This window comes from Oryzias latipes, chromosome 4, assembly GCF_002234675.1.
Source record: "Oryzias latipes chromosome 4, ASM223467v1".
Taxonomy (NCBI): Eukaryota; Metazoa; Chordata; class Actinopteri; order Beloniformes; family Adrianichthyidae; genus Oryzias; species Oryzias latipes.
In genome coordinates this window covers 23537097-23564848 of record NC_019862.2, presented here as the reverse complement: position 1 = coordinate 23564848, position 27752 = coordinate 23537097, and the positions used below count along the sequence as shown (strand labels likewise).

The following is a 27752-nucleotide window of genomic DNA, read 5'->3' as shown; positions in this document are numbered from 1 at the left end:
GTTTGACCGGAACTTCTTTTGTTAGGTGTCTTTTATCAAGTTTTAATTGTACACCCTGCAGCCAATCAGAATCGAGTATTCGCCTGGATCGAAAATGCCCTTGTTTTTTTTATTATTCAGATTAATTTAATGATAGAATGCTTGAGAAACCGTCGTTTAGACTGTTGTGGTGGACGCGGGGAGGGTACGTGAATTCTCTTACGTTCTTACGTTGGAACCTGCGCAGTTGACGTACATTACGTAGGCCGGGACTGTTTCCTGTATGTAGCGTACTTCGAAATGGCCGAGGTGAAAGAGGCGGTCGCTGAGCTGCAGCACCGGGAGGACGTCGGTATCCAACGTGAGTTTAGGATACCAATTTATTCTTTTGCGCTTTTATTTATTTATTTAGTCTTTAGTGGGGATTTATAGCGCTTCCTAAAATATGCGCCAGTTCCATTACGTTACGTTGCGCAGAATGAGCGTTTGTAAAGAGCGACAGCCTCATCGTGCAGCTCCGCCATGGGGCCCAAACACTCAACGGAAACAACAACAACAAGCGCGATGGAGGCGCTGCAGGCGGGAGGGGGACGCCTGCCACAGGAACGAGAGCAGGCTTCCGCAGAGAGGATTGGGGATCTAAGCTGATCCGGATCATAAAACTTCCGAAAACTGTTCTGGCCTCATCGTGGAGCTGCACCGCGGGGCCGCAGAGCCAGCAGGTTCCGTCTACTGGTTCCTCGTTAACATTTGAACAACTTGGTTCTGTTAGAAGCAAAAACAAAACGATTATTATTCACTGAGTTCAAGTGTTTTTTGACCGTTTACATAAAAGTTTTGTCACTGCCTTTTCACCTCAATTTTTTTTAAGATATCTGATTTGAACCAGAAAACCCAATGTACTGGGGGGGAAGGGGGGGGGGGGTTGAAATGGAAATGACCTTTTAGCAGAAATGTCCAGTTCTGAGGAAACCCAGAACATCCTAGAAGCAGGATACTTTTAATGGCAGTTACTGGACTGCTGGTCCACAATGACATGACAGCATCACACAGCTGCTGCAGATTTTTCTGTTGAACTGATGCCGATCTCCCGTTCCACCACATCCCAAAGGTGATATATTGGATTGAGACCTGGTGACTGTGGAGAACATTTGACTCCAGAGAACTTATTGTCATGTTCAAAAAAACCAGTCTGAGATGATTCCAGCTTTATGACATGGTGCCTTGTCCTGCTGGAAATACCCATCAGAAGATGGTACACTGTGGTCATAAAGAGATAGACATGGTCAGCAACAATACTTAGGAAGGCTGTGGCATTGGAACCATGCTCAATTGGTACTAAGGAGCCCAAAGCGTGCCAAGAAAATGTTCCCCACACCAATACACCATCACCAGCCTGAACAGTTGATACAAGGCAGGATGGATCCATGCTTTGATGTTGTTGACGCTAAATTCTGACCAAACCATCCAAAGGTTGCAGCAGAAATAGAGAATTATCAGAGAACATTTTCCTAATCTTCTATTGTCCAGTTTTGGTGATTCTGTGTGAATTCTAGCCTCAGTTTCCTGTTCTTAGCTGACAGGAGGGGCTCCTGGTGTGGTCTTCTGCCGCTGTAGCCCATCTGCCTCAAGGTTGGACGTGTTGTGTGTTCAGAGATGCTCTTCTGCAGACCTCAGTTGGAACCAGTGGTTATTTGAGTTACTGTGTCTGAGTCTGGCCATTCTTCTCTGACCTCTGGCATTATTTTCTGAACTGCTGTTAACTGGATGTTTTTCTTTGTCAGACCATTCTCTGTAAACCCCAGAGATGGTTGTGGGTGAAAATCCCAGTTTTGATGCTTGGTTTGAACTGGGAACGCTTTGACAATAGATATAAAGATGACCAGGGAAGGACTTTAAACCCCAAATACAGATGTTGAAATCTTTCATTTATTTATTTGTTTTTTGCACAAGTTAACTTGGTTGGCTTCTTTTTAAATTAAAATTTTGGAAGTGGGAAAAAAAGACAATACAAACCTATTTTGATAGGTAAATACCCCAAGAATGCTGGGAGAAACTACCCTTTTGGTCAATTACAACGTACAATTAATGAGATTCTGAAGAAGAAACAAAATAAAGCAAAATTGGAGAAGTTTGTTAATGAGAGCCATAAATTTAACATACAAAGATATATTTATACAGCCAAAAATGTAGAATATTTGTAGCTTTTGCTCAATTGTTAAGAAAACATGAACAGTCTGCATTTTCCAACTGTATGACATTCAATGTAAAAAGCTCAGTTATGTGGTTTTTGCTCATTTGTCTGTCTCTGAAGCTGGAGATGGTGAAGCCACAGAGAACGAAGCTGAATCGAGTGAAGCTGCTGCAGATGCCAAACCCTCAACGACTACAGGTACCTAGTCAGTGCTGCTGTGGGAGCGGATTTTCTCTGTGTGGCTTTTAGATACAGAACCATTATGAATATGAGGAAATTACCGTAATTTCCGGACTACAAGCCGCTACTTTTTTCCTGCGTTTACAGCCTTGCGGCTTATTCAGTGACGCGGCTAATTTATAGATTTAATTGGCGGCCGCCATGTACGTACTTTCGAACTCAGTGAATAGTTTGAATTCTCTATCTAACACCAAGCACGAGGCATTTATATTCAACACACCTCTTAGCAGCCAAACAGCATGGACTTGACTTCAGGTCTTAGACACTTCAGTCATGGTTCAACAAAACGAAACACGCATGCCCGGCCGCATCCCAGAATCCTTTGGGGCCATTAGACCCAACGTGCACGCGATCGCCGCTACATTATGATGAAGCTTTCAAGTTAAAAGCAATCGTTAAAAGCAGCGTAAATAAGTCCACCGTCACCAATGGGTTTGGAAAAGCCGGTTTGCTGCGTGACGGAGAGAACAGCGCATGGAGTGAATTTACACTCCATTTACGGTTTCTAAGGAAACCGTAAAAGCGGAATTTTGCTTTGAAAAACTCACAGCCTCCGTGTGAGCTGGAGACATCTTCTCCTGCTGATTGAGCTGCGGGGCCGATGGCAGTCTGAAGGCTCCCACACGTAACAACGCATCCGCCCCTCATACACAAAACGTACAGTATTAAGTCCGATTGCTTTGCACAGAAACTATTTGCTCCATCCACCGGCGCAACGGGGACGAAGTGCTCCTCCTTGAAGCTGCCCTGGCCAGAGGTGTCGGAGTAGATAGGAAGGGGAGGCAAGGAGCGCGTGGGGCGGGAGCGGAGCGCAGAGGCTTCTGAATTCTGACGCACGCGCCGCACTGAGGCGCGCGTATCGCGCTGAGGCGCGCGCTTTTCAGTCACCACTGCTTTATTTTACCGTTGTGTTTTCTAACCAGTCCTGTTACTCCCATAATGCTGCTGCGACTCAAGCGGAAGGAGAGCTTTTCCCGTTCACCCCTCCATGCACTGCTGCTACTTGCTAATTCTTAAACACGTACAACAGAATGGCGAGCCGGGCGTTGGCCCCGCCTTTAGCCCCTAAGACTCATGGGAAATGTGGAATCGCGGATGTAAATTTCCTCATTATAACTGAGGGATGTAATGTTGATTATATGGTTACTGTTTGTAATTTTATGTTAGATACCTAGATTGTCAATAAGTAAAAAAAAAATGAAATAAAAACACCATAACTGAGGGACTTGTGAACAGAATAGAGGTCCATGCTGTTTGACAGATGTCGATACACTCAAATACGTGACCCAGAGGCTAAACTGGCACCACCCACAATGTGCTAATGAATTGCACTCACTCTGGGATGCTGGGCGTGATCTGCCAGGATGACAATATCGGCTAACACATGCGCGGCTTGTACTCTGACGCGGCTTGTGTATGTATAAAAGCAGTCAAACACGTGAATATGGGTGGGTGCGGCTTGTAATCGGGTGCGCTTTGTAGTCCGGAATTTACGGTAATAGTTTTTCCCCCTATTTACAGAGAGACACATCTCCATCCAGACACAACTGGAGGGTCTGGAGATGCTCGCTGACTTGAATGGCGGTGAGTTAATTAAAAATCTCTGGTTGGTTTTCCTAAGCAACCATTGTTAGGGTTATGTAATTATCATTTGCTTACACGCTATTATCACCATGATATGTTCGTCTCAGTTCTATCTTTTAGCAAGAAAACAATGACCTGAAAAGTTCTGATTATACATGAATATGATGTTCCTGTACTGCTTGACTGAATGACCTACTTTTATGTTATCAACCCTGGCCAGCAATAAAAACAGACTGGATACACTGAGAAGGCAGAACTCCTTCGTGACAGTTCGCGCTGTCACAGACCGATTCTCCTTCTGCAGAAGTCTAGCAAAAGTTCTCATCTCCTGTGTGGTTCTTCTCTTATTAAGGAAAAATTCAGAACCCTGACAGCCATGACATATTTTGAGTCTTGTGGAAACCACCCTTAATTTTTTCACCTAATTTTTCTGTCACAGTTTTCAATTCAATTCAATTATATAAATAATTACATTTTACATAGACATAACTTGTGAATAGTCATTAAGAAGAAGCCCTTTATAGACCTCAAAAAGAAATGTTTATTTCAAATATTGACATTTCAAACTTAAAAACAAAATGTACTTTTAGTTTTCACCCTTAAATATTATATAATTGTTATTGCACTAAATGTTAGTGTTTCTGCACTATGAGGCACACATAAAAGCCTTAATAATCATAAAAAGTAAACGACAGTGTGCCTTAAAATCTAGATCTTTCATACAAGGATTCATTCTGGTTGATGAAGCGATTTTGAGACGTACTCGACGCTCTGTCAAAGTGTCAGTCTGTTCTTTTAAGAGCTGTTTGGGTGTTATTGTAAATACTTAACGCAGCTAATGTGTAGCAATGTTAGACCTTTGTTTTTTTCTGCGTGTTGTTAACAAGGTTGTGAGTTGGTGTTGTCTCAGTGGCGTTTGTTTTAGCGGTGTCTGTCTGTGTTTTTGCGTGTTACGGGTATTGTGATTACGTTACGCTTTTATGGCGGCGTAGCGTGTTACAAACTAGTTCAATAATGACTGACGGACTTATCTCTGACTCTGTCTCGCTTCATGCACCTTATAGAAATTGTTTTTGTTTTTATCATTGTTTAAATGTATTTTTAAATGTTAACTCAAACAGAGCTTTTTACCTTTTCAGAAACAGTTGTGTGTTTTTTCACCTCTTTTTTTACCCCAGTAGGATGAGGAGGTTTTAGGAAACAGTGACCTTAGCAAATAAGGAAAGAATGCTGTCTTACTGATTTTTTGTTTGTTTTGTGGAACATTTTCAGTGATCCTTTGTTGTAGCACAATTCACCTTTTGCGGTCGAGCTGTTTGTCAGATTTTTTTCAGTGGAATTTTGTATGCTTTTTTAAAAAAATGTTAAATATTTTTTACAGCCCACTTCTCTATGTTCTGCATCCTGATTGGCAGTAGACCACTGTCAATCAATCTCCTCTGTGCCGTGCGTCTGGATGTGTTCACTTTGCTAAAGCGACATAAATCTTTTATCACAATCAAATCTTTGTTTTCTATGAACAAGATAGAAAAGTGAGAAAATGTCAGTCGGAGAAAAGTGGATAAAGTGTGTTGGGGTTGTGTTGTAATTGTTACATGATGCTGTGTTTTCTACAGGATTTTGTGTTTCTGATGTTCCTGATGCTTCATGAAAGGGAAAAAATACAAAGATTGAGTTTCTGTTATAATGGAAACGATCTTAAATAAACTGTTTCATAGACAAACATAACAGTCGCTTAGAGAGGATGTTTGTTTGTTGAGGATCTGTCTCTTTTGGAGGGAACAGTATTTCAATAAAACCTTTTTTTTTTCCCTCCAGCGGGGCGGAAATCGTGTCCATTGTGTTCTGAGGAGAAATTCAAAGCTTGTTACAGCCACAAACTTCGCCGCCACCTGCAGAACCTCCACTGGAAGGTCTTTGTGGAGTTTGAAGGTGGGGAGGCAACTTCATTTGCTGCTTGTTGAGTCAGACATCTTAAATGAATCAAGTGGGGGTTCTTCTCAAAGTGTTAATGCAAAGGGAATTCTGAGGACAGACTTTGTCTTTTATACTGTAAAGTAACCCCCGCCCCCCCCAAACTCCTGTTGACTTCTCACACATGGAGGTTCCCTCCCTCTGTCCTTCACCAGGATTCAGGATGTGCATCTGCCACCTGCCCTGCAGAAACCTGAAACCAGGCATCAGTGGAGATCAGGTCAGGAGACTCTCATATGGGGTCAAATCAGGATCAGCTTAAAGGGAACGGAAAACCACAATGTCACTTTACAAAATGCATGGGGAGAACATGCAAAGTCTACACAGAAAGGTTCCCAATTGCTGTTCTGTTTCAGGTCCCCCAGCTGGGACTTGAACTAGTGTCTTCTTGCTGTGAGGCAAGAGCGCTAACCACTGCGCCACCGTGCAGCCCAGGTTTTAAAATCACTTTTTTTCCCCCTAATTTTAAAATCTGGTTTTTAATTCACTTTAGGATAATCCTGGTTTGACCCCGTACCCTTAAACCTCAATGATATTATATTCAGTTTAGCTTTTGCTTCTTTAAGGTGTTTTTTCACTTCATATAGTGCGACCACCGTCTGTTGTGACCATGCTTTTTGCCGTGTCTCTGGCTGCAGGCGTCAGGGAGGCACGTGGCTCACTACCACTGCGTGGTTTGTTCTGTCACCATCGCCCGGAAGACCGACATGATCAGCCACCTGAAGCGTCACGTCAACAAAGGAGAGACGGAGGCCAGCTACTCCGGGAGCCTGGATGTACAATTTGAAGAGCCGAGTAGGAAACAAAAGCTCCCGTCAACTGTTTTTTTCTTTCTTCCTTTTAAAACATTGTTTTCCTGACTTGTAACCCATTCACGGGTCATTTCTCACGGGCCAGAATATTATTTGTACCACTCAAGATCCCCAATTTGTCCTTCATAGAAGTTTCAGTTTGTGTGCGGCTCTGTGGAAGAAGGTCTGTCACAATGTGATGTGACTAGAGTGGCCTGGTTTACATAGGAGGCAGATGACTTATGCCATGATCTTACACGTTGGCTGCACAGCTCACACGTGCTCTCTCCCTTCACACTGAGCTCCTTCTCTTCTATGGGCTCCAGTTAATTGGCTGGCCACACCCAGGAAGGAAGCCACTTTAAACAATAAAGAAAACATACAGAAAAAGACAGAAATGTCTTGTAAATCATACAGTTAAAGTCCTGCAAATAAAGACAAACATAAATAAATAAACAGCTCAAATCATTACAACAAAAGGTATACAAAGCAATCCAAATCCTTTCCACTTCCTGTGCCCAACTACTAAACAGGAAGTAAAGGGCTTGGCCACCATTTTGTTCTCTGGGCACCAGGAAGAGAAGGTGCGAAACATAACTTTGTCACAAGGTCCAAATGTTTGCCCTCGTCTTTGTGCATCTTCAGCTCCGTCCGGTCAGGCCTACGAGATCATGAAGGAGCTGGGAACCAACGTGCAGCTCCTCCCAAACTACTCCACCCCTCAGAAGAGTGACACCTACTTCAACCGCAAGATGAAGACCAACAGGTGGGGCCCGCATGAGCCCGCAGGTGAACGAAGCCAGGCCTGGTTCTGAAGCTCTGGTCTGTCTGTTTGTGCCACAGGCAGCTGGTGTTCTGCTCGCTGGCTGTTCTGGCTGAAGAGAGGAACCCACTGGAGTGTCTGGATGCTTTTGGAGCCACAGGTGAGCAGATATTTATCCATCCATCTGCTCCTGATTCACAATACTCAGGAGTGCCGTCTGCAGGCTCATTCATTTTTGTGTGCTCTTTAAAAAAAAAAGTACTGTGCGTTTAAGTTAATAATTTAAAAATGCACAGGAAATCGCAACAAGTTTTGGATTCTCCATCATTCGAAATGAATCAGAACCATTTATGGATCATAATCGATGCATCTAATAATCGACCCCCCCCCCCCACACACACACACACACACCTATGTTCTGATACTGGAACTGAGGACGCATCCAATCATGGTCCAGACATTCTTGGCTAGGCAGCAGCTGGTGGAGGCTAGAAGGATTAGATGATACTCAGGAGTTTAGATGTAAATAGTAGGCGATAGATTACCTTTGCACGTTTCACAAACCCACGTTAAATCACTTTTAGCCTTTGCATTGTAGATTTTCAAGTTCCTACCGTTTTTGTCAAACTGAGGAAGAAGTAGACATTCTCTCCGCTGTGGCGGCCTGCAGGCATCATGGGGCTCCAGTGGGCCAAACACCTTCGCAACTCTGTCAAAGTGACCATAACGGACATCAGCGATACCTGCGTCAAAATGATCAAAGAGAACTGTGAGCTGAACAACATCCGCGTGGACGGAGGCTCCCGGACCCCCCGGGGGAACGACGCCCAACCCATCGCTACTGTAGAGGTCGTCAAGATGGACGCTAACGTCATCATGCACCTACGACCCTTTGATTATATGTAAGGTTTCTAAAGCTGTAAAGAATTTTTTGATTGTTTTTTTTTTATATGAAACTCATTTTTTCTTTGGATTTCACAGACACCTGGACCCTTTTGGAACAGCTGTGAACTACCTGGACGCTGCCTTCAGGAACGTCCGTAACATGGGAATCATCTCAGTGACGTCCACAGACACCGGCTCGCTGTACGCCAAGTCTCCCAATGTCACCCAGCGCCACTACAGCTGCCATATTGTACGCACAGAGTACTACAAAGAGCTGGCTGCTCGTATGGTGTTGGCTTCTGTCGCCAGGTGAGCCCCCCCCCCCCCCCCCCCCCGCCCTTCTTATTTTGTTCAAATTTTATGTTGGAAACTAGTGCAATACTAAATTTCCAGTTGCATTCGCTTTGGTTGGCGCCTTGCTCCCGCCCCTTTCTCGTGATATTTTTGTGATGATTGACAGGTGATGTTGGAGCAAAAACAAGAACATACAGTACCGACCAAAAGTTTGGACACACCTTCCCATTTATTTGAATGAGAAGGTGTGTCCAAACTTTTGGTCTGTACTGTACATCACACACCAGGTGATCTGCGCAGCCACGATGCATACGCTTTATTGTGCATCTTGGCTGCACTTATTTGGTGTCACCAACATGAATTTTCATCAGTTTTTTTTAGCCTTTAATTGATCTCGGGTATCTGTAACGATTGTTCTGATCTCCAGTGAACAGCGCCCGTTCTTTTACAAACCACAGTTTGAATTCAACTATGAAAATATAGGAGTGGCTGACCAGCCACCAAGTCATAAGAAAGAAAATCCAAAAATGGTTACTGAATTTTATTTCTCCTTTCTTTGTGTTTTAAAAAGTAAACTGAAAAAAAAAAAAACTGTCAACACAGACTCAAAATTGGGAGCACATCCTCTCTGACTTCTCCACCTTAAATTTCAATAAGTCCAAGTAAAAATCCAGATTTACTGACAATCATCTTCATCCACACTGAGGGTCTCAGCTGTTTGGGAGGAAGTGCTGCCAAGTGTCCAGCAGTAAGAAGTAGACAAGAGAAGCCGAGTTCAGAAGAACCATAGATGGAGGTTAGAGAACTGCAGAATTTAAGTCTTCTTTTGTGTTTAATAGTTTTAATTCAACAGTGTTAACCGAACTGTGTTAATAAGGACGTTAAGTCAGAAAACAGCAGATATAGAAGGCTTAATAAACAGAAATGTATTACTGATTTATTTAATTATTGATTTTTTTTTTTTGGTAATTTAATTTAATTTAAATGAGAATTAAAAATAAGAAGTAAATTTTGTACAGAAAGCGGTTAATAATAGAGTATAGTTAATAGTATAGTATATGTTCCATACAAATTTACTGGCCCTCAGACACACTCAAGTTGCGCGTGTGTGTGCGCTGAAGTTGCGGCCCTCCCTCAGGTAGACCCTGCCTTCAGTGGCCCCCAGGCAAATTGAGTTAGAGACCCCTGCTTTACAAGCTTTAAAATGTTAATTGAGTGTTTCAAGGATTTAAATTAGAATTTATATCTTCCGTTGCAGGGCAGCGGCACGATGCAACAAAGGCATGGAGGTGCTGCTGGCGGTGGCGCTGGAGCACTTTGTCCTGGTGGTGGTGAGAGTCCTCAGAGGCCCGACGCAGGCGGATGAGTCGGCTAAGAAGTTACGCAAACTGGTCCACTGTCAGTGGTGTGAGGAGAGAGTCTTTCTCAAGCTGGGAAACATGGTGGACGGTGAGCAGCTGAGCAGCGTCGATGCTTTACTCACACGCTTAAGTCAAAGAAAACGCGTTCCACAACACAGACCTTCTAATCAAGACTTGGTCAATTATTTGTTTTGGAGTGAAACACGCGTTTTCATACAAACTGTGGCAAAGGCTTTCCCAAAATGTCAGTGTTTGCCTGATTCTCCTTTTAAAAGCAACTTGAATTAAAATCAGTTGGAAAATGAACATTTAGCGTAATCTCACGCATGTTGGATGACGATGACTTTTATCAACAATCGCTAACCGTGTTTGCTTTCAGACACACTGCCCTGTAACTGTCATGGAAGTTTGCCTGGAAAAACCGCCGTGCTTCTGGGACCACTGTGGTAAACACACAAAAACAATAACAAACACTTTCAGAGACCCATTTCAATAAAAATGGGGTTTTTGACATATCCTTTGGGCATTTTTCTCACAATGGAGGACATATGTAAAGAAAATTACGATCGTTGAGAAAAGCTTGAGGTTGTGATGTAGGAGCTACAACCAGTGGACCAGAGGCTCCCTTGCCCTGCTCTATTCTGATTCATCCATTTTTAGACAATTATATCCATATGTGTCTGTTTTCTTCGTCTAAACTGACATCTGGCTCAAAACTGGACCATTTTTATTGTACCGGGTGTGAGGGTCTGTAAGCTACCGGGAAATACTTAGAAATGCAATTTTGAGCGTAATTTTCTTTATATTTGTCCTCCAACATCAGAAAATTGCCACAAGAACATGCTAAGAACAGCAAAACCCCTGTTTTCATTGGAGCAGGTCTTTAAATCCGCTGCAACAAGAACCATTTGAATTAATCTGTTTAATTGGAAATCCTAACCCTTCCAATTCCTAGAAGAAACTGAAGAATTTAGCAATTCAATTGTATTCATTTCCTAAATCTCAGAACATTGGGTTTTGTTGTGTCTGTGTGAGAATAATGTGTTTTTGCAGGTCTGGTCCTCTTTTCAACACGGGCTTCCTAAGGAGGATGCTGTCTGCAGCGGTGCAGCACAGCATGGACGACATCCAGCCGCTTGTCAAAACCCTCATCTGCGAGTCCGAGTGCACCACGCTCAAGTCCCTTGTCCACGGGTCATCTGCCCTCACCAACCAGGGTAACCGTCTGTCTCAGCTGAGACGCTTTATGGCGTTTTCTGGGGAGTCGCTAATGCTTGTGCTGCGTTGCAGTGGAGTGTGGTGTCGTCATCAAGACTTTACAGGAAGGAGGGGAGGCAGGTCCAACTGATCAGTCGGGTGAGGTCCTTTTCAGTTTGTAAACAGACTTCAAAACTATAAAATTCCTGCTAAAAGATCCACAAGATGTAATTCCATCCCTATCCAGCAGAGGGCAGTGTGTCTCTTTCAGCAACCAGAGACTGAGGCTCAAAGTTTTAAGGCCATTTTTTTTACACGTTGGCCATCAAAGTTTTACAAACTCTTTGGTCTTGATGAAATAAGTATTTTTCTGCAGGAAAGAGGAAACTTGGGGAGGAGTCTGGGAATGTTCTGAAGAAGATAAAACCGGATGCATCTCTGGAGCACCCGCCTTTTTACTACAGCATCCATCGCCACAGCATCCGAGGCATGAACATGCCCAAGTGAGTGACCCCCAACCAGACCGAGTAGACATCTACAGAGAGAGAGTTTGGATGATTTGGGGGGGGGGGGGGGGGGGGGGGGGGGGGGTAGAATAAGAAGGCAAAAAAGGGGAGGGAAAATTATTTTAATTTCATTTAATCTTTACTGTTTTCTCATTTAATTATTGTGAGTTCTGTTAAAAATGAAAAAAATTAAGAAAAAAACACAAACATTTTAGGGCAAATGGCATAAATAGAGTTTTGTCAAATAAAATAGTTATCTTTAAATAAAATTCTATTCTTAATGCGTTATAGTGTTTATAGAGTCTGATGCTACATTCACACTTGGATCAGAAACACGCATTCGAGCGACCGCTTCCAATGACAAGTCTATGTAAACATGTGTCGATGCGTGTTTCAGACCTCTGGGTATAAAACTTTCACGTTCTCCAATTTACTGACAGATACACGCAAGTTTTTAAGCTTTTTTGCGGGTTCTATGTACAAAACAGGGCGGCAGTGGCTCAGGCGGTTGAGCAGGTCTTCCAATGATCGCAGGGCCGGCAGTTCGATTCCCCGTTGAATGTCCTGGGGCCTCATTTATAAAACTTTGCGTAGGATTTGCGTCAGAAGTGGCGTACGGATGAAACATAGGACGTGCGTACGGACAGAAATATTCGGAGTTATAAAACCGTGCGCACGCACATCCTACGCATCTTTTCCTTAATAAATCACAACCAATTCTAAATGCTGCGCAGCTTTAGCGGCTTCATGACACGCCTATAGTTGCCCATAAATAGTCCGTGAAACGCCCACAAATGAATATTCATTGATTGCGAAACCATGCCAAACACGGAGAGAAAATCAAAAAAACGTAACTTCACTCCATGTGAAGTAGAAGTTATCGTTGGCGAGGTGGAAAAGAGAGGAATAATGTTGTTTGGAGGGCACAGTGTGGGCATTACTAATGCCAAAAAGGCACGTGAGCGGCAGACGGCAGCAGACGCCGAAAATGCTGCAGCCTCACAACTTCGGACTGTGGCCGAAATAAAAGAAAAGGTCGGACATCAAAGTCGAGGCAAAAAAACGTCTAGCGCTGAACCCCCCCCACACACACACACACACACACACACACCCGTGTCTGCCATGGGTGTGGGGGGGGACGACACCGGAGCTGACCCCTCCTGATGAGAGACTGGCGGCAATAATTGGGGAATCCCTTTTAAGTGGAGTGGTGACTGAGGCGCAGGGGGACACCGACGCGCCAGATGCACCGGGTGACACACCCCCAAAAGCCCGCAGAGGAAGTCGGAACCGGCTCATAAGCCACTCGTCCTCGTTTGCCAACAAGTCTCCTTGCTGTCTAAAGATGAGTTCACTCCGAATTCTTCCATTTGCCACATCTTCTAAGAGCGCAAGATCAGCCATTGTGCGTCATTACGCATTGTGATGGGGCATTTTATTTCCCTCCATTTAATTACATCTGACAAGCTGCAGATGTCTGTAATAATCGACGTGGAAATGGGAAATTGTTCAGCGCAAATGTAATTTCTTGTTGCTTTCTGAATGGTCGAGACATACGCCATACATGGTTTTATCAAAAATAAAACAAACTAAAGGCATATGCATGAATACCATAATTCTGTAGCTTATGAAGAAATGTTTTACTATGAAAACAACTTTCCCCAGTGGACAATTAATGCATCTCTCTCTCATCTCTCTATCTATCCATCTGTCTGTCTAATTGCACCTATATCTGCTCCGCCAGACGGACACATTGACGGGAATGTCAGTTTTGTATATTATTTCGTTCTGTTAAATATATTATTTATGAGGATGAATTGCACAACATGCCAATATTGCAGAAAATATTTCACTTTTCTTTTTGCAAATAAGTGTTCATTTGAATTTCTGTTGTAATTTTCATTTGATTTTTTTTTTGTTTGTTTCACTGCTGATCGATCAAACAGGTGTTCGTGTAGGCTGTTAATTGTAAGACTTGCTTTGTGAAGTCTTCATGTTATTTCTGAGAGGCAGTATTGCCATTTTCACTTTTACGTGTTTCTTCCATCTGCCGACGGTGTCGCCGTTTCTCATTTCACCCGTTTTTGTGCGTACGCCTGGGTCAGAGCTTGCGTGAAGGACCGCACATTTTCCCGTCAAGTTTGCTTTTTATAAATCTCAACTATTGCGTAGAGAGTGGCGTACGCCTTCTTTTGTGCGTACGCAGCGGTTATAAATGAGGCCCCTGGTGATGGTCAGAGGCGCAAACTGGAAGCCATGACTCTGTCAGTCTGCCCCAGGGGAGCTGTGGCTACGTCAGTATCTTACCATCACCACATATGAATGAGGAGTGGAAAAGCGCAGATAAATGCAATCCATTGTTATTATTATTATTATTATTATTGACAATTGAACACACCCTGAAAATGTAACCAGTTGACCTTTGATCAATCAGGGACTTGGATTTGATAGTGAACCAAAAACATGGAAGGTTTGAAAATAGGAAGAGAAATGAGTCTTTCATCTATCAGATTAGAGCTGTGAAAGAAAAAGCCTTGCAAGATTTGCACCGCTTCAGCATTTCACACCAAGCCTCTTCCAACTGTGGGTGGCAGACTTGTGCTAGTATCAATTAGTGACAGTTCTGTGTGAACACCATATGCCAAAAGCATGTTGAAAATCCTGTGTTCAGCAGGTTCTTGAACGCACCACGTTTGCCTTGTATGTACATAGCATAAGAGTTCAATTCAAATGAAAAATCTTGGGAACATTTCTTCCCTTTTTTTCCCCAACATTACTTACAGTTATTGCCATTTTCTATAAAAAACCCATCTTTTTATTCAGATGTCTGAATTTTATTAACTGTATGCGGCATTTTACATGTATATTTAATAAATGAAGTTTTATTAAATATGCTGTAGGTAGTTGAGTGTGATGCTGTAGTATCGCGAGACCCAGCGAGACGAGTGTGGTGAGTCGACTTGGCGGCGCGTAAGCATTTGAACAAACATTTTCGATCTTGTTTCATTTTTCCGCCATATTAAAATAGTCCTTCTAACTAACATAACCTGTTAAGAGTATTAAGCTTCTGTCAGCCTGGAGGACCTGGAGAATTTCATTGACGAGTGTTTTAATACCTGCAACATGGTGAAGCCCAGAACCGCCACCACCACCCCCTCCGCCAAGCGTGAACGGCCTGAGGACTCTCCCGGGGCTGTGTCCTCTCCGGGCAGCGGAATGAGCGATATCCTGGATTCGATTGACAAAAAGCTCTCCAGCTTTGATGGCCGCCTCAATTTGCTGGAGATCCTCCATAGAGAATTTCAAGGTCTGCGGGAGTCTCTGGAATTCAGCCAGCAGCAGGTGCGGGAGCTCGCAGCGGAGAACCAGGCCCTCAGAGAGACCGTGAAGACCCTGAGCAATGACACCGCCCGTCTCTCCGAGGAGAACCGATCCATAAAGGAAACCCTCCTGGATCTTCAGTCGAGGAGCATGAGGGACAATCTAGTGGTCGCGGGGGTTCCAGAGGAGGCAGGAGAAGACCCCGAGGCCACCGTCAGATCCTTTTTACAGGTCCACCTGAAGCTCCCCAAGGAGGAGGTGCAGAAGATCTCCTTCCACAGGGTTCACCGCCTCGGAGGAAGAAGGTCCGACCACCAGCGCCCGCGTCCTATTGTGGCTAAATTCGAACATTTCAAACAGAAGGAGTTGGTGAAGGGCCGCGGACGGGAACTGAGAGGCACGCATTACAGCGTTAATGACCAGTTCCCGGCAGAAATCCTCCGCAGAAGGAAGATCCTGTTCCCGCTGAGGAGGAAGCATCTTGCTGCTGGTTCGAGAGCGATTGTGGCCGTTGACAAACTTTACGTGGACGGCCGGCTGTTCCGGGACCCGGAGATCACCCCCTGGCTGTGCTGAAGGCTTTCAGATCCGCGCTGAGAACATCTGCGCTGCCCAGAAGAAACCCGCTAAACTTACTTCAATGAATGGAAAACCGGATCATCAATAATCCCCACCTCGATCGCAGGAAAACAGTCTTTTTTTTTTTCTTCGTCACCTCAGTCCCACTCATGTTTCTATTGTTGTTTTGTTGTTGTTTTCGTTTTCCCTTCTATCTCTTTTTTTCTTTCCTTTACTCTCCCCCCCCCCTCTCCCCCCTCATTATATGTAAATCACCTGGAAGCAACTCATCCTCGGTAAGTATTTATTTATGCACGGAGCAGGCGCGCGCACACACAAGCGCACACAGGGGCGTGCACATGCGATCCCGCACACACACGCCGACATACTGCAAACACCTCACACAGGCTCTCATAGGACGCACGCGACACGCAGCTCACATAGCCAGAAAACGTTCACGCGCACAGCGCTTCTCAATGCGGGCACGCGCACACGGAACGGTACACAAGCACTACTTAGCTTTACACCTTTTCAGTCAGAGCAGTTATGAACAGTCTTAACATCGTTAGCTGGAATGTGCGTGGACTTGGCTCTGAGCCAAAGAGACTGAAAGTGTTAAATCACCTGGATGATCTAAAAGCAGATATAGCTCTACTGCAGGAGACCCATTTATCGAATTCTTTGGATCACCTTATGTGCTGCTTACAATTTCCAGTTATATACTCTGCCAGTTACAACTCCAAACAACGAGGAGTTGCTGTTTTAATTAATAAAAATCTTAATTTTACTCATAAGGATACAGTTACTGACCCAGAAGGCAGATTTGTAATCATTAATATATCCATTCAGAATAAGGACTATTGTATAGTGAGTATTTATGGTCCTAATGTTGACGACTCTTCCTTCTTTCACAGATTCTTCACCTCACTCTCAGTTCACTCTGACTCCACAATCATTATAGGAGGAGACTTCAACCTTGTTTTGGACCCTGAACTTGACAGACTCAGCACAGCAGCAAATCAGCGTACATGGCGGTCTGCAAGTATTCTAAAGCAGTACATGAATGATCTGGGTCTCTGCGACGCGTGGCGCTCATGTCACCCAAACACTAAAGGGTTCACCTTTTTTTCTCCAGTTCACTATTCACACTCCCGTTTAGACTATTTATTAATCAGTAACTCTCTTTTAAAAAATATTCAAAGCTCCAATATCCATCCAATTATTATCAGTGATCATGCACCAGTCTCTGTAAACATTTCTAGGGAAAAATCCACACCCTCATGTACAACCTGGAGGTTTAATACGTCTCTGTTAAAGGACCAGGAATTTCTTGAATTCTTTAAAAAAGAGTGGGCAACCTTCTTAGACTTCAACAATACTCCAGACATCCCACCGTGCGTTCTTTGGGAAACAGCAAAGGCAGTCATGAGAGGGAAAATCATTTCTTATTCAACGCACAAAAAACGCAAAGAGAAAGCAGATTTATTAGAATTAGAAAATAAAATCAAAACCCTGGAGACTGCTTATGCTGCTTCTGCACAGGAACACATTCTGAGAGATCTGAAAAATTTAAAGCTGCAGTTAAATGACATCATTAATAAACAAACACAATTTCAAATACAAAGGCTACGACTTGAAAGATTTGAAAACTCTAATAAATCTGGCAAATTTCTGGCTAATCAGCTTAAAATTAACAGAGAAAAATCATCAATCACCTCTATTATGGACCAAACAGGAAATGTCACCCATGACCCGGTCAAAATTAATAACGCATTTGAAAACTTTTATAAAAACCTGTACACACCGCAGATCAATCCGTCAGAGCAAAGTATTGACTCATTTCTTAATAATGTAAACCTACCCAGGCTAAATGAGGATCAAATCACAAACTTAGATTCTCCGCTCTCGCCGTCTGAACTTCATGAAGCTCTGTTACTTATGCCCAATGGTAAAGCACCAGGGCCTGACGGCTTTCCTGCTGAGTTTTATAAAGAATTCTGGGAACAACTGGCACCAACATTTTATAAAACTGTCACATCTATTAATGAGAGCCAATCAATGCCACCTAACATGAACTCAGCCAACATAATTCTTATTCTAAAACCAGACAAAGATCCCACTAGTCCTTCAAGCTATCGCCCTATTTCTCTAATCAATGCAGATGTAAAAATTATCTGCAAAGCACTAGCACAGAGAATAGAAAAAATCACTCCTCACATAATTCACTTCGACCAGACTGGATTCATCAAAGGCAGACACTCGGATGATAATGTCCGTAGACTAGTTAATATAATAGACTTTGCCACCACTAAAAACCAGGAAATGACGGTACTATCGCTGGATGCTGAAAAAGCCTTTGACAGAGTTAATTGGAAGTTCCTTATTGCTGCCCTCCATAAGTTTGGTTTTGGAGAAGCATTCATCAATTGGATCAAAATATTATATCACAACCCCAATGCATCAGTTAGAACTAATAAACAGACTTCAAACAGGTTTTTTCTTGGAAGAGGAACCAGACAGGGCTGCCCACTCTCTCCTTCTCTTTTTGCTATATTCATTGAGCCTTTAGCTCAGTGCTTCTCAATTATTTTTTGCCAGGCCCCCCCTAGGAAAAGAAAATGTTTCGCGCCCCCCCTGACCCCCCCCCCCATAACCCCCCCCCCCCCCCCCCACACACACACACACACAGACACACTCGCGCGGTGACAATACATCAGGTCAGTATCTATAAAATTTGTATACCTAAAATTGTATCTTTTAACACTAACAAAAGAAAAAAGCAAAATAAATCCACTTTCAACAAATATTAACTTTATTTAGCCACAGAAACCCTGTTCTAGTCTAAAACAGAAAAGAAGCTGAAAGTACCTGAAATAAAAAAAAATCTGTCATTCCTTATTTAAACTAGAAACATTTTGACCAACTGAACCATTTGATGCTGAAAAAAATAATTCAATCAATAAATAATATTAAATCTAAATTGATCTGAAACATTAACACAGCAGCACCAATATATTTAACGTTTTTAGTCTGAAGAAATAGGTAAAAACGTGCTGATTTTTTTTTTTCTAAATGACGGATTGTTTATTTCTGATCTCATAAAAGTGCAGCTGTTTTCCTGCATTACCTGCTGTCTTTATGTCTGTCTGACACTAACTAAACCACAGGCAGACAAAGAAAACATGGATGGAAAATAAAGACACGTCATCAAAATGTCTACAATAGTTCATAAAGAATGACATTGTTAGCATGAGCTTAGGAATCTAAGGGCAGCGGTGATCTTGGGCAACAGGCAGCGGTAGAAGTGGTCCGCGTGCCCCGATTCCCCTGGCAGACAGGGCCCACACCACCCCTCCCCTTTCGTTCTCACTCGCGCAGCCGCGGACAGACAGAACAGACAATAGGAACCGAATAGTGGACCAGATTATTTTCCAAGCACTGAGCCGCTGTCACCGCTGCCCCCACGTTAAATTTGCGCACCGGACAAACCTGTGCCTAAAACCGCCACCACCGCGCGCCCCCCCTGGCATCGCTTCGTGCCCCCCCTGGGGGCGCGCCCCACTATTTGAGAAGCACTGCTTTAGCTGCAGCAATAAGACAGAATGAGAGCATTATAGGAATAAAAACCAAACACAGCCATCATAAAATTAGTCTTTATGCGGATGACATATTACTGTTTTTAAGGAATTTACATTCTGTAAATGAAACAGCAATGATCATAAATGAATTCTCCTCCATATCAGACTATTCCATTAATTGGAATAAGTCTGTTTTATTACCACTCAACAGGAATATGGAACAAAGACTCACAATTCCAGTTAAAACAGGAAATATCAAATATCTGGGTATCTACTTTTCCCCCAAACTATCAGAACTGGTGCAGCTAAACTACACCCCATTACTGAAAAGCATACAGGACGATCTAACACGCTGGACCAACCTGCCTTTGTCCCTTATGGGCAAGGTAGCCACGGTTAAAATGAAAATCTTACCCAAGGTTAATTATCTCTTCTCAATGATTCCCACACAACCGCCATTAAAATGGTTCAAAACATTAGACTCATCCATATCAAGCTTTCTATGGAACAACAAACCTGCAAGAATTAGTCTAAAAACTTTAAAATCTGCAAAAAACTGTGGAGGATTAGAATTACCTAACTTCCACAAATACTTTCTTGCAAATAGATTACAATACATCTTAAAATGGTTAAAAAATAATCCAGAAACCAACTCATGGTTAGACTTGGAACAGGCGTTATGTGGAAAGATCAACCTGTCACAGCTACCATTTATTAGCCAAACAGTTAAAAAACAGGATTGTTTCAAAAGCATTAATATAAATGCCACCTTAACAGCCTGGTGGGAATTTCTCAAAATATCAAAATCATCAATTCAACCGTGCAAAATGACACCCATCTGGAACAACCCGGACATCCTTATTAACAAAAAAATGATTCACTTCCCAGCTTGGCAAGCAGGGGGCATAAAACAACTAGAGCACGTAATTATTGATAGAAGATTCATAACCCCCCAGGAACTTCAAGACAAACATGGAATAAATAACTTCTTGGAATATCAGCAACTTAAATCAAGTATTACTAAAAAGTATAAAATTAAAGACGACGATTTAAAGCTACCAGATGTAGTTACCACTCTGATTAATTTTTCAATGAATAGAACTCTCTCCAAAATATACAAACTTTTATGTAATTTAGATAACAATATTGCCCTTCCAACAAAAAAATGGGATGCAGATTTGAGCATCAGCACAGATGAAAGCTTCTGGTCAGAACTTTGTCTAAACACCTTTAAACTGACAAAAAGTCCAAATCTGCAGCTAATCCATCTCAAAACCCTTCACAGAATTTACTACACTGGACAGAGGATGTTCAAGATGGGTCTCAGTAACTCAGACATTTGCGAGCACTGTGATAATAATCTACCCGACAGCTACATGCACGCACTGTGGTTCTGCACTCCTGTCCAGGCTCTCTGGCAGCAGGTATGTGCCGATCTATCAGTCTGGCTTAAGGTTTCAATCACAGCTTCACCGTCACTTTGTGTGCTTGGTGACATGAGTGCCATCGATATAGAAGAAGGATTAGCTTCTATCATTTTCATAACTCTTTTTATTGCCAAAAAAACTATTTTAATAAATTGGAAAAACAAGAAAAATATAAACATAAGTCAATATAGAAATCTGCTGTTTGATCATATCAGCTTGGAAAAAATGTCAGCCCAAAGCTCAAGTAACTTTGAAAGAATTCAGTCTCTCTGGTCTCCTGTGGTTGACTCCATGACTTAGGGGGTGGGGGGCTTGGTCGTCGCTGCTCCTTGCCCCTCTGCCGTGGTTTGGGGTGGGGGTCGGGGCTTCCGGTGCCTGGCGGGGGCGGTGGGGGGCTCCGTTGGTCGGGGGGTCGGGTCCGGTGCCTGGGTGGGGCGGGCTGGGGCGCTGCGTGGTCCTCTGGGCTTGGGTGTGGGGGTGCGTGGTGGGGGGGTGGGGTGGTGGTCTGGCTTGGCTTGGGGGGGTGGTCCCTTTGCCTGTGCTGGGGGGGGTTGGCGGGGGGCCCTGCTCGGGTGGGGGGGGCCCAGCGGCGCCGGATGGGCTGCCCATCTGCACCTGGGGCTGGGATCGGCCCTTCCCTGGCTCTGGGGCGGGACGGGACAACCCTCTCGGGGCCCCCGGTCGCTCTGGGTGTCACCCGCTTCGGCTGCGGGGTCTGGGGTGGGGTGGGGTGGGGGGCTTGTCGGCCCTGTCCTGTGGGGGGGCGTTCTGGGGGGAGGGGGGGCCCATTATTAGTACGGGTCGGGGGGGCTAGCGGGTCGGGGTCTCCGCTGAGGCAATCAGTGGTTGCCTCGGCCGGTTGGCCTCCTCGGTCCCGTCGACGCCTGACCAGAGCTCTTCTAGGGCCGGCGTCTGGGGGTGGGGGCCTGGGCTTGCCCCGGGGGGGGGGCGACGCTTTCTGGCTCCTCTCTCTCTGTGTGGGGTGGGTGGTGCCGGGCCTGGGGTGTCGGCGCCTCCGGGGGTGGGCCCCTGGGCTGGGTGGCCCTGGCCCCTTTGCTGGGGGTGGGCTGGGGGACGGCTGTTTGACCACCGGGGGACAGTCTACCAGCTGTCCCCAACTTACCCCCTTCCTTATATAACCTCATATTAGGGTGAGGGGGTGGGGGGTCTAGCCTGCGATGCGCCTTGGGGGGGGGCTACTTGGGAGTGGCCCCCCTCCTATGGTTGCCGTATGGAGTGGGCCCCCCCTCTTTCGGTTTTATTTGCACCTTAGACATGTAGGGTCCTTGGTAGGGGGGGTGCTTGGACATCACTGCAAGCAAGCAGCAGATGTCCTCCTGGCACCCTACCCGCCAATTTTAACCGCACCTTAGACATTTAGGGCCCCTTGGTGTGCAGGGTGAGGGGACATCACTGTGAGTAATCAGGAGATGTCCCCTTAGTGCCCTACTCGCCAATTTTAACTGCACCCCCCTTAGTACACACACCCCTCCCCCTTCAATATATACATTCAAACATAAACACACACACATGCACACAAACACCCTCTCAAACACCCATACACGCACACACATTTTACAAGGAAGGTGGGACCTGGGTCCATCTGTCCCCTACCCCTTCCCTAGTGGGGGGTGCGGGCCTCTTGGCGATGGCGGCCGTGTCCCTTGGGTGCCGGCTCCCTGGGCCCGGCGGTGCTCTCTCCGCACGGTGGGGGGGTTCATATTACACCTGAGCCGGGGGTGTTCGTGTCCCTGGGGGGTGGGTCCTGGTCCTTGCCCCTGGGCGCTGGGCCCCGCCAAACTTCCAACATGGCCGAGCCTGGTCGGGCCATATTTATAACATCCCTTGTGGGCCGCCCTTTTTTCCCCGGGGTTCCCCCCTCCTGGGCGGGGGCGGCGGGCCCCTGCCTTGCTCCTACCTGGACCAACCGTGGGCCGGGTGGGTGGCTGCCTGGAGTGCGGAGCGGGTCTCCCTTGGGGGGTCCTGGCTCGTACCTGGGGTCGGGGCGGGGGGATGCCCGGAACTCCTGGGTGGTGGTGGGGTGCTCGTCTGGGGCTGTGGGCGTCCCTCTCCGGTGGGGCCCTGCGTTGGGCTCTTCCGGCGCGGCGGGGGGCTGCTTTCCTGGCTGGGCTGGGGCGGCGCTCTCTTTCCCTCTGCGCCTCCCTGCTCTCTGGCTCTGGGGGCCTCGCGGCGGTCCGGCTGGCCCTGGCCTGGGTGGCGGTCTTGGTCGCCCGGGGGGCGGTTGTTCCCTGCCTGTTCCCGTGTGGCGTTGGGGGAATTCCGGCTGCCGCTGCTGCTGCGGCGGGGGTATGGGTGTGGGGGTGGCTGGGCGCTCCTCCTCCTTCTTTTCACATTCCACCATCCATTTTAGAAGAACATAAACACTCACCTGAGCACAGGTGTTAGCTCACCTTTGCACTAATAGTTTGCATGATTGAATGAATGAAAGATTTCACACTAGTTGGTTTAAAGGCATACGTATGCGTTCGTGAACACTATCTGTTTTGTGTGCATGTTGACATGTGGACATTTTTGCGGCTAGCAGGTGTGTTGATAATATTTGAGTGTGTGTGAACAGGCCCCGCCCTTTTTGTACTACATTTGAACCGTACCGTAACGATAAACAACCAGTAAACCTGTCTGCTCTATGCTGCTTCATGGTCTTACCCCCCTTCCCCTCCTATTATCACCCTCCTACCCCCCCCTCTCTCTAACGTCCCTCTCTCTTCTTCCCCTCTTTCCTTTTCCGTCCGGTCCAACACCAAAGATTTTCAAACATGATTGAAATTAATAAATTTTGGCCTCAATTACAAAAGGGGTTTATTCAGACATACCTTTGGTTTGTCTGAAGATGAATAACCCCTCTTGTTAAAATAAAATATGTCCAACACAAGAGGCCCTCAGCTCTCATCTGTTTGCCTAGCTGTTGGACAGGACAAGTTGAAAAAAGAAAAAAAAATAAAGAAAAAAAATAAATGAAGTTTTTAAATTACTGTATTTTTTACTGTAAGTCGCTCCGGAGTGTTCGTTGCAGCAGCCAAAAAATGCATTATAAAGAAGAAAAAAAAATCATATATATGTCTCACTTTTGGTAGGAATTTATTTAACAATATATGGGAACAAGAACAGACATTTCATTTAGAAAGGCAAATCATATTAACGAAATAGATACCCATAATAGACTGAATATTTGCACACATCTAGTATGTTAGCGCATCGCATGTACATTCATACAGATAAGCATTCTCTAAAAAACATTCTATCGAGTCAACTAAACACTTTATAGGATTTCAATCACTAAACTCTAACCCTCTATGCTGCTTTGGAACGATTCCAACAAATCCAGTGTAAGACTGAGCGGCACTTCTTCTGCATTGCTGTCAATAGCAAATACTGATACATAACAGTGCCCTCTAGTGGTTGTTGCTGTGTTTTTTTGTTTTTTAATTTTCCCATATAAGTCGCACCTCAGTAGAAGTTGCATCCTCAGCCAAACTATGCAACAAATCACGACTTATACTCCAAAAATTAAGGTAGCTAAAAAAAAAAAATACTTTTTTTTTTTTTTTTTTAATTCTTGATGCTTTCATCATTTTTTCCACATTCAAAACATTATTTAACAAACTACCATTTTACATGTACTATGAAATGTTTGGCATTGTTAAACAATATTTACTCTTTTCAGCTATTTTACACTTTTCCTGTTATTTTGTGCTGTTTAAACAATTTCTTGTCAATACTCAAGGACTGTTATTGTTTAGTTTCTGTTGTTCGTTCATGTTTTTGTTGCTTTCTCCTGCTGATTGAACATCTAACATTTACATTTTTAAGCTACTTTGATTTATGTAAAATGGAGAAGGTAGTTTTTGTTGCCGTGATGTTCTTGCTTCAGTTGAAATCCCATTTTGCATTTGCATTTAATCTCCGCTAACGAAAGAATAACTGGGATGTGAACGTTTCATGTGTGTTTCAGTTGAAAACACAGTAAAATTGTTGCCTCTTTGTAGCTGATCTTTTTAAAATCCTGTTTGTAGAAATAAATCCTTAAGCAGAACAGCTGAAAACCTAACTAAAAGTACAAAATAACGTTAAAGATGTATAAATATATGAAAGTGCAAGATAATAAGAAAATGTAACATTCCATGTTTTTTTTTAAATATATTTTTACGAAGGTTTGGCCTGAATTTGCAGTCATGTGGTTTATCTGAACTTACAGGCTCAACAAGTTCCTCCAGTACCTGACAGAGGCGGGTTTCAGGGTGAGTCGTACGCACTTTGACCCGACGGGGGTCCGAACCGACGCCACCCTGCAGCAGTTCAAATCCGTCCTCACGAAGTACAGCGTCCACACCTGCACCACCTCCACCACCACCCACACGCACACCCAGACCAGTGTGAGCACAGAGTCGACGCCCTGATCAAAGGGGCAGAGGAACTGGCCTCCACTGAACCCTGCACTGACCGAGTTTGATCGGGATCACTGGAACTTTGTTTGATCAAGCTAAAACCACCGGATCCTGCAGCAGCACATACCTGCTTTTCTGGGGATGATATATTTATTCTTTTGGAAATTCTGCTGTTGGCAGACTTTTGTTATCCAGTGTTTTTTTTCCTTTTTTCCTTACAAAAAAGAAATAGAATTATTTTGTTCAACCTGCATTTTCTTCTTTTCTGTACGTCTGTCGACCACAGACTCTACGTTTATGCAGGTTTGTCTTGTTTTGCTGAATGAAGCTCAGCTCCTTTGGCATCAGATTGCAGTCTCTAATCTGGGGTTCATACTTGAAGGGGTAAACCTGCTAAAATCTAAGGCTTTAATGATCCATTTCTCCCACATTAAGGTTTAAACCTTGATTTTTGAGTCAGTTTTATTTTGGTTTGATATTTGATTTGTGTATTACAAAACAAGAAAAACCTAAAACATTTGAAAAATTCTTTTTTTTTTCATTTGCTTATAAGCAAGAAACAATGAAGAAAAATGGTTTTCAACTAAGCCTGGTGTAATGTAATAAAACAGTTAATAATTGAAGGCGTGAATGGCGCTGTACTTGTCCCCGCCCTCACTTGCTGAGCAGCCGCTGCACCCCCCCCCACCACTCAGGTCTGTCGCCACCCATGTGTGTAAATGTATGAGCCATGTCAATCACTTAGAAGCCTTTCTGACACCCCCCACCCCCTGCCTCTCCTCTGCCAGCCTTGTCAAAGCTGCATGAGAAACATTCATGAAAAAAAAAAAGTTTTTCAAAATGGCTGCTTTTCTGTTGGTTTTATTTCCATAGCTACAATTTTATGTTTGCCTGGGGGTGAAGAACATGTCTGTAATTTTTAAAAGAATCTGCAAAAGCAAATTTTTGGATTTCCATGGCAAAGGAGATTTTTTTTTTTTGCTAACCACGCCTATACTCCTTATATGGTCATATCCTTTTGTTCAGCTTTAGCCAGGGATTCATGTATAGCATTTTTACTATTTACCAGTAAAAACTGTGGGAGCAATTGGGGAACATCAATTTTGTGAGCTCGCCAAACAATTGCTACTCAAAAATGACATCTTCTAATTCCAATCATTTTTTTTTCTAGTGATGCTCGAGGATTTAAGAGGCAACAGACCGTTATCCCTTTCAAAGTCAGCATGCAGTAGGGATGCAGCGGTTTACGTTCCCCATGATTGGGTTCAGTGGTGTAACATATGGTTCCATTTTAAAACGAGGAGTGTGGCATTTCTGCTAAAAGCCCGTTTAACCCTGGAGAACCCACGAGCAATTTTCTTCAGGGCTTTTAAAGTTACTTTGACATTTTTCTTAAGTTTGTTCATTTTGGGTAGCAGCAATTAACGGCAGCCAAAAAATATTTAAAATAAATAAATAAAAATAGAAACACAGAATTATCTACATGATTGAGATACAATGGATTTCTTGCCATTGACAGGAGGCGTTTGACGGATGCCAGGATTTTAGGTGTTGGCTCAGAAAAGCCTTCAGGTTGTTATCAGTGAAAGCTGCCAAACCCGGCATCCTGGGAGGAGGGGGGGGGGGCATCTGAGGGTCATCGGTGGCATGTTGGCCTGGAGATAGGGGAAATTCTTGAGACTTGACACATTTTCTGCCATCAGTGTGCAGTTATCATTAGGAGGATGGATGTCTGCCCCCCTCCCCAAATCTACAAAGTATTGCCAAAAGTTGACTTTATAAAATGGCTTTTATAATGTAGGTGAAATTTGTGGATGTCTGACTCCACCATCATGACTCCATGAGAGTCTGGCAGTCTTAGGTCCAATGGAACGGACGAAACTTTTCCTTTTCATCCCTAAAATTTGACCCTTGTGGGTGTGTCCTCATTCAAAGTTTGACAGTAGGAATCTACTTATTTAGGCCTCGAAAAACTCCTATTGGAATACATCTGACAGATCCAACTGCTTTTTCTAGACGCTCAAATCTAACTTATTGGAGACTGATGATGAAGGTGACCCAGGACCGCATAGAAATGAAGCCTGTTTCATGGTAACGGGGCGGACATGAGAAGCTTGAATGAATGTAGTGCCCCCATGTGCTTTATTTATTATTAATTCAATCTGCATTTATTTGTTTATGCTCAGGTTAGATGTTTAAATGCGTAGATTTGTCAGGAACTGGCGTCACTGCTGCTGAAAAGCAACAACGCTGCAGGGCACACCGTGACGCAGAACCTGATATCCTCGCCCTGTTACTTCTCTGTCAACTGTGTGTTTTGTGTATGAACTAAAAAAAGACAGTAGGTGTGGTGCTGGTGTCTGTGGTTTTATGAAGGGAGGGACTTAACTAAATGACATCACTTCAAGTTCAGTCCATTTTCTTCTACAAAATAAAAGTAAAGTGTTACATTTCACTTTAAACAAACATGTATCCTATTCCAAAACAGTACATTCTTTAAGAAATCATTTATTTAAAAACTTGCTCAGTGAAGTAAGGGACTTTTAAACTATTATAAAATGTAACAATCAGAATGTCTTTCCAGCACATGACTAAAAATTGGGAATGTTCAGTAACAGGGTGGATATTTTGCTGTCTTATTCCAAGAGTCTGGTCATAGTTATTACACTGTAATATCCCGTGCTACACCAGTAT

At 44.0% G+C, this 27752-nt stretch overlaps 1 protein-coding gene across 2 annotated transcripts; it reads left to right on the top strand.

The window, feature by feature from the left end:
- The first annotated feature begins 216 nt into the window (after positions 1–216).
- trmt1l (tRNA methyltransferase 1 like) lies at positions 217–27405 on the top strand. 2 transcript variants are annotated; one of them, XM_023954416.1, is made up of 16 exons: positions 217–340; positions 2294–2371; positions 3935–3997; positions 5816–5929; positions 6127–6191; positions 6610–6766; positions 7408–7528; positions 7606–7685; positions 8196–8427; positions 8507–8719; positions 9963–10153; positions 10445–10511; positions 11119–11282; positions 11356–11421; positions 11639–11765; positions 24869–27405. In XM_023954416.1, the coding sequence occupies exons 1-16, from the start codon at positions 280–282 to the stop codon at positions 25068–25070; spliced, it is 2001 nt and encodes a 666-aa protein (XP_023810184.1). In that variant the 5' UTR covers positions 217–279; the 3' UTR covers positions 25071–27405. The 2 variants fall into 2 exon arrangements, with proteins under 2 accessions (XP_023810184.1, XP_023810185.1); XM_023954417.1 differs by lacking the exon at positions 217–340 and adding an exon at positions 365–701.
- Positions 27406–27752: the final 347 nt, after the last annotated feature.